This window comes from Amaranthus tricolor, chromosome 8 (genome assembly GCF_026212465.1).
Source record: "Amaranthus tricolor cultivar Red isolate AtriRed21 chromosome 8, ASM2621246v1, whole genome shotgun sequence".
NCBI lineage: Eukaryota > Viridiplantae > Streptophyta > Magnoliopsida > Caryophyllales > Amaranthaceae > Amaranthus > Amaranthus tricolor.
The window spans coordinates 29,447,434-29,455,330 of NC_080054.1; the positions used below are offsets into that span (position 1 = coordinate 29,447,434).

General features: G+C 31.2%; 1 protein-coding gene across 1 annotated transcript; it reads left to right on the top strand.

Annotated features, from left to right (window-relative positions):
- Positions 1 to 901: 901 nt before the first annotated feature.
- On the top strand, positions 902 to 1,930 carry LOC130820742 (pentatricopeptide repeat-containing protein At4g38150-like). Its single transcript, XM_057686240.1, has one exon. It carries the CDS (start codon positions 999 to 1,001, stop codon positions 1,896 to 1,898), a length of 900 nt encoding a protein of 299 aa, XP_057542223.1. The 5' UTR covers positions 902 to 998; the 3' UTR covers positions 1,899 to 1,930.
- Positions 1,931 to 7,897: the final 5,967 nt, after the last annotated feature.

The window sequence follows — 7,897 nt, forward strand, 5'->3', positions numbered from 1 at the left end:
ACAAATCATCTAATTTTTGCTTATCCACAAGCAATCCACATCCTTCAATATTTTATAAATGAAAAAATGAAAATAGAAACACAATTACTTGTATGAGACGATTATACTGTAAGATATATCTTATACTTGAGTTAAATAATCTAATAATAAAAATTTTTAGCTAATGAATTTCTTATTTTGAAATCATCTCACAGTAAGAAGATCTCATACAAGACGGGCTGAAATAGAAATACTTAAGACCTCCATTCTGAAATATTTGTTATATTACGATTATTAACATTACGATATAAGATATATGATTAAATAGAGTATTTAAAATAATATATAAACAAATAAAAAGATTGACCTAAAATGAAAAGTTTGTAAACACGACCAGTCTAACATGGGCCACAGCGATATATGAGAGGTAAAGAAAATGTCTGATTTGGCCATTTTTAAAATTTTTTTAAATTATATTCAAAATTAAATTGACCGAAATTTTTAAATTTGTATCTATACTGCAACTATGTTAATTAAAATGAAAGTATTATTTTTTTCAATTTTAAAAATAAATAAAAATTAATCAATTAATTTTATCTTCGTCAATAATGCATTGATGTTGATTTAAACGACATTTTTCTTTATTATTTTTTATAATTAAGCTAAAATTAAATCGATCGACAGTTTAGATTTGTGTATACATTATGTTCAACTTAATTAATATAAACAAAAATTTGTGTTGATTTGTGTATAAATTATTATTTATTTAAGTAATTTATAAATAATAAATCGATCCACATTTTAAATTTGTGTCTAATATACGCTCAAACGCTCAAGTTAACAAAATGAGTTAAAAAAGTGTTTGTGATTGTGAGATTTAGATATATATAATTGAGTTTAAAGACTAAAAAAAATTGAAAGTTTATGGAAATAAGAAACGGGATTCTAGAAGCTTCTTTTCCCCCCTTTTTTTCTTCGTTCCTCTCAATACACATTTTCCTACAGGCTACAGAATAACAATGGCGATTGCTCCACTTCTCCGACGTCGTTTCTTCTCTTTTCACCCATCATCTTCTTCTCTCATTAAACATCTTTACTTCACCTCTCAAATCCCTCCTATTTCTTCACCATTCTCCAAAAATACTTCCAATTTCCCTCCATTTCCCTCCCCAAATCTTATTACAAGATCATTCACATCCTCTATTCAAACCCCACTTCTCCCAAACCCAACGCCACGGTCAATTTCATCCCATCAAACTCCTTTTGATTACGAATCCGACTCCGAACCCGATTCCGAATCTAAACCTACCGAACATAACAACAATGACCTTCCACCCCCTTATGACCCATTCAACAAAAAACGCAAAGATCCCAAAAATCTGCAGGAAGTGTTCCGTAAGATGAGAACAGAGGGACTTATGAACAATGCAGTCAAGATGTTCGACGAAATGTCTAAAGATGGATTAACACATGAAGCATTGGAAATGTTTAGGGAGATTAAAGATAAGGGTAAATTGCCTGATGTAGTAGGTTTCACTGCTGTAATTGAAGCTTATGCTAATGCTGGGAAATGTAAGGATGCTCATAAGGTGTATTTGAAGATGTTGGCATCTGGGGTTCTTCCTAATGCTTATACTTATAGTGTGTTAGTTAAATCACTTGCTGGAGGTGGGATGTTGCTGGAGGTTAAGAAGTATGTTTTGGAGATGTTGGAGAAGGGAATGAGGCCCAATGCTGGGACTTGTGTGGCGGTTTTCGAGGCGTTTGTGAGGGAGAAGGAGGAGGAAGAAGGTAGGGAGTTGTTGAAGGAGATGAAAGGGAGAGGATTTATAGGAGATGAAAAGAGTGTTAGGGAGGTTCTTAAGGGAAAAAGAGGACCTTTTGTTAGGTATGTAATGGATACTCTTTTTGCAAAATGATTGATTTAGTAATGATATGGGTGTTGTTTTCTTGAATGAGGTGGTGCAATTTTCATGCTAGTATGTTGTCTTAAATGATTCATTCGCACGTAATTTGTTAGAGTAGGCTAACGAATGCGGAAATACGAAGGTGCACTAATAAAACATGGTTATATGCGAGTATTAACGTGATTTAAGTAATAAAAAGTAATTTAAACAAGACACCAAGATTTATGTGATTTACCATTAATGAAGCTACATCCACCATCATAGACTAGTGTATCATTATATGTTTAAAGAATAGAGGAGCTTGAAAGCTCATTACAATGTTGAAGGAATTACATCAAATCAATATAGAGAGTGTAGTGTATGTGTGAGCTATAGATTGTGTAGAAAATTAGAAAGAGTATGGTTAGGATGGGAGGCTCAAACTTGTAGCTTGGCTCTACACTATACAAAAAGTATTACACTATACAATAAGCACTACACATATATGTAGGATGGGAGACACATGGGACAGCAATACCCACAGCAAGCAGCACACAAAAATACGTAAAATTGAGGCAACAGTTGTGTTTTGTGCACTTTGTTTCCTCTTTCGTGTATGCTACAGTCTCTCATGCTTCTTACACTTGCATTTAGGTCTGAATATTTGCACTCTTAGCCTTTACATGTCAAAGATACACTATTTATAGTACGTTGTACTATTTGATTCCTTTACCATCATCAAACATGCTTAAGGTCTAGTAATCACTTTATTACTTATAACATTTAAGTCATAATTCTTCTATACTTTAATTGTCATCTAATTTATGACTAAATGATACAAAACTCAAATCACACTTCTTTCATAGTTTTTTGCCTTATGTAAGTGATCTTATGATGTTTAAGTTTCCTCCATGTTACAAGTTTGTAACATGCAAATAAGATAATACATTGCTTCCTCAAATTTTCAATACATCACATTATCCCAATGTCTTTTCTTGGGTAGGATCGGAGATTAAATCTTAGCACAAAAATAAGGTGGCATCGCATACACCAAATTGTAAATATTTTTAAATCTACCGAACTAATGCTTTATACGTCATGAAGGGGTCAAAAAAATCATTTATTAGGCCGATTTAGGTATCTCATGATTTTGGCCAACAAGCGTCTACATGTGAATGTGATTATAATGGCAACCTGAACTGCATTTTTCATTCTTGTTGTGTGCACTGCGAATGGCATTGTTCTGTGACTCAGTTGCCATCAAAAGCCAATTTTTCCCCTCAACATTTCTTGCCAATTCCCGTAATTTTGATCGACCTTTGTTGTTGGAAAATAACACATATTTGATTTCAACGTCGAAAAATTGGGGGAGGCTGCCTAATATATAAATTTGATGGGCTACTCCTATTACCAATTGATTTTAAGATGGAACCTCATTGAGTTGTGTGCAGTCAACTATCATGACAAATTTATCATTCAAAAATTCTTGTGAGAGACGGTCTTTTTGAGAGACCATTTCTAATTAGATATAGAGTAAGTTTTTCGGTAGACATTAAGAATATTACAAGTACTTGAGTACTTACTCGGTGGGCATTAAGTCTAGTAAGTAGGCATTAAAGATATTATTAGTAGGCATTAAGAAAATGGTAAGTAGGCTAGTAGGCTAAGTTTCTCCGTAGGCATTAAGAATATTGTAAGTAGCCATTTTAAGTGCTTTTTCGGTCAACATTAAGTATATTATAAGTAGGCATTAAGGATAATGTAAATAGGTATTAAGGATGCAGTAAATGAACATTAAGGTTAATAGGCTGGACATGAGAGACGTCACTCAAAGAGAAGGTCTATCAGGAGACAGGTTGTTTATCATTTTGGTGACCAATCTTTCTAGAGTAATATCATCGTTGTCTTTGATCATCAGTGATGTACCAAGGTAGGTTGCCAGTGGGGAATTCCTTGGCAATGATGGGACCATTCTAGGACGCAAGTCTACTGTTTGTGTTAATAAATACTCATGGGATTCTATTTGCTTGAATGATAGACTTATATATAAGTGACGTTACTGCCTCAACACGAGTTGGATTGTGTACGGCTTTCGAATCAGAGGCTATGCTGGCTTTGAGCTCGATACTACTGTGACAACATTAGCTCCATCAGTTCAAGCTCCTATATGACAAATCCATTGCTAGGTTGAAATATTGATGTTGTGTTGAACACAGGGAAGATAGCTAGACACCCTATGTTCCCGAGTTTTGGAAGCCCGGTCATTGAGGAAGCTTGATATGGTACACGCTTCTGCAATTTCGTGTGAAATGCATATACTATTGGAGATCGCTCCACAGTCGAAGTAGCTAATTTGGACAGCCAAAAACACTTGAATCCCTTGAGCAGGCTCTTCCATTGTAACTCATTTGGTAAGAGTGTGCTTAAATTTTGTAGTTTTGGTAATGTGAGGATATCGACCAAGTTGTTCTTGACTCAGGATTCTAAGCTAATAAGTTAAAGTTTCCGACAATGAGTTCTTCAGGTAAGAAGACAGGTTTACAGCTTCGTTAGGTACCGTTGGAGCTTTGTAAAACAAGAGTATCGGAACATAAATGCTAGGCAAGAATTGATTTAGACTCGACATTTTGTGTTATTTACAGTAAAATGGAGTTGGTGTAGAGGGTTTGATGGCCTCCTTGGAGATAATCTCTATTTCCGTATTTGGAGAGTATTGTTGAAGTTTTGGGTTTGGAAGCTAAATTACATGGTGTTGAGCATTGGAAATGACCCTAACTTTTATGTAAGGCCAGGTTGAATTTATGGAGACCTGGGGCCAAAATGATTTAGTTCTTTGGTTTCCGAAAGTTGTAAATTATATTTGCTACTAAGGGTTTATGGAAAACAACGTTTTGGTTATTACGAGCAAGGGTAAAGTTGCATAAATCTAACCTTTCAAATCCCCCTAAATAGGACAATAGGAGGCACTTAAAGGTGTCGAGGTAATGAAGTATTATTGATGAGTAGTTACTTGCATAACAGTTTTAGTCAACGTAATGAGAAACATTGAATCTTAGTAAAGTCAACTTGCTTTCTTCTTCTTATATGCAACTGGATTTTGTAGGTGTAAATAAGGTGAAACCATTAATCCAAAAAGTAAGGAGAGAATACAGAAAAGTGAGCAACGTCATATCATATTTCCTGTTGTAGATAGCCCTAAAATTAGTAGTTTTAAAGTCTTAACTGAAGTAGCTTTTAGTAATTTTTTCTTTAAAGTCATTTTCGCGAAATAATAACCTTAATCAACAAAATTAGAAGTAGATGGTTTAATTAACTACAAAATACTCAATTTCAGCATCGAGAACCCTTGTCTCAATGAGATGACTTCAAAACAAGTTTATATTCTCATAGTGAGACCATCTCATACAACAATATTAAATACTCTCATATTTTGTTGCTCGACTTAATTCTTATCCTAACTTTTGGTCAATAATGTCAAAATGAGATGATGATGTTGATTCTTTCAGTGGCAACCTTGTGAGATTCTCAACTTTCACTTGTATTACAGACATGTCGACCTGTCGTAAAATTAAAAGAAGTTGGAGAATATTTTATCATAAAACTTGTTAATTGTTGAATAAACCACCTTTGAACTGATTGCGTTTTGATCTAGCGAGCTAATTATTATTAGTAAATTACATCGAGTTCAATTAGATTTTTAAGCTGTGTAATAGGTTAAATTGTCAAAGTATAACCATTACTAGGTGGAAAATATAGAGGATCTTACATGTTCATTATTAACTTTATTCTTCTTTTAGTGAAGTTGACAATAGTAAATTAGCAAATTTTTCGTATTGTATTTATTTTATAAAAAGAAAATAATTTCTAATTTCATTTAAAGCATTTATTTCCAAAAAAAATCAATCATTTATTATTTAAAAAAATCAAACATAAATTTATTTTGAAAATATTATAGAAACTCTTGTAATTCAAGACGTTTGTTAGTATGAAATTATTTACAAATATAATTTCAAAAAATATCAATCACATGATATTGTTATCATATTATAGTTTTTTCAATAAAATTAAATAATCAATATAAGGAAAACAAAGCAATTTAAAAATAAAGTAATATTTTGTGAGCATATTACAGCCAAAGTAAATTTGTTAGGACTTTTTAGAATATGTCATTTATCACTTTTCAACAAATATAAAATTTAGTTCTCTTAATATTTTGGTTACGTTTATATTAAATAAATATCCAATGATTCCAACCTAATTCCATTCTCCATTCAAATGCGCTCCAATTTCAATTTGTGATTTTTATATCCTCCACTCACTTCTCTAAAGTCTAATATGTGAGAGATGTTTACTTAAAAGGATACGACGCAATTCAAAATTTGATTTTTTTTAAGTGGGCAACCATCTAAATATTCGCTTTTGTCTCTATAAAATTACACATTATATATTTATGTTTTTGCATTTACTTTGAATCATTGAATATTTGATAAAAAAAAATTTTTATTTTTAATTTGGTACATTGGGTTAAAAAACAAACAAAAATTATAGGTAAATGACTTTTAATCCAGTTGGTGAAAACATGACTTTTAAATTAAAGGGGTTGTTTGGCAAACGTCTTCTAGCTTGCTTGACCGGTTAAAATCATTGGTTATTTAAAGGTTTCTAAGTTAGTTAGATAATTTATTTGTTTATAAAGATGTTTGGTTGAAATTAAAAATTAATTGTTGGTTGTTTATTAAGAGAAGTGTTACAACAAGTCAAAAGTCATTGAGAAAAGCTAACAAAGCTAACATTTTCATTTTAGCTTAAAAGTTAGATTTTCAGTTAGCTAAAAAGTCAACTATCAAACACATTTTATTAAATTTTGATCAACCAAAAACTCAAAGGCAAAAGTCAAACCAAAAGTCATTTACCAAATAAACCTAAAATGAAAAGCTCGCACTAAATAACTTTTTTATTAGCTTTTGACTTATTGAATCTTTCTCTAACAAGCAGTTAATAGTCGATACTTAGATGTATACATCACCCCTAAACAAGTAGCATATCCAACTAGGTAGCTTAAATTAAAAAAATATATATTCAGCTGGTCAAACAAGTCAACTAAAAACCAAACAACAACAATCATTTGCCATACATCATCATTGCCTTTTTGACAATGGTCACACTCCATTTATTTTAATATTATCCACAGACTTATCTTGACTACTTATTTTTCTTCAGCAATCTATATTTTTTATTCGATTAATTAAAAGTTAAAAGTAATATAATAAGAGTAAATCTTGTATGAATTTAGTTCACACTGAATTTGGTGTGCATCATTCTTGATATTCCTCAGTATAATTAAAAATCGCTTATTATATTTTTTAAATGGAAACATACACAATATTCTTATGTAGACTAAAAATCTGTTTGGCAAATGACTTTTAGTGAGAGTTGTTATCCTGTTTGACCAACAAAAACTTTTACATATTACAAATAAAAGAGTACAAGCTCATAAGAATAGATCAATGTAAGACCAGTTTAATCACATAGTAAAAATAAGTAATTATTAAAACTAAGTTTTGAATTTGTAAAAATTAATTTTAATCAGTGAAAATCAATTACAATTAATAGAAGACTGTTGTAATTTGTAAAAATCAAGTGCAATCAAAAAAATCAATTTTAAATTATAACTAAAAATTAGTGACAATCAGTAAAAATCAATATCAATTAGTTAAAAAATCTGTTTTAAGTAGTAAAAAACAATTTTAATTAATTTCAATCAGTAAATATTAGTTGAACTAAAGAGGGCCTATCATATATGTATTATTAACCGGTGCGAAGAGAAAATCCCTAGAAATAAAAAACACAAATTCTTGTATGAGATGATCTCACTATAAGACGTGCATCATCTTTGGATTAAATGGCCTAATAATAAAAATTTTAATATAATAAATCTTTTATATGGATTGGTCTCACAGTGAGACAGTCTCATATAAGAGGCAGAGGCTTAAAAAAAAAAAAGGCAGTGATAAAAAAGGAACCCTAGTGAA

What these genes read in the sequence shown, in the direction of transcription:
- LOC130820742 (XM_057686240.1), top strand. Translation starts at nt 999, where the DNA reads ATGGCGATTGCTCCACTTCTCCGACGTCGTTTCTTCTCTTTTCACCCA.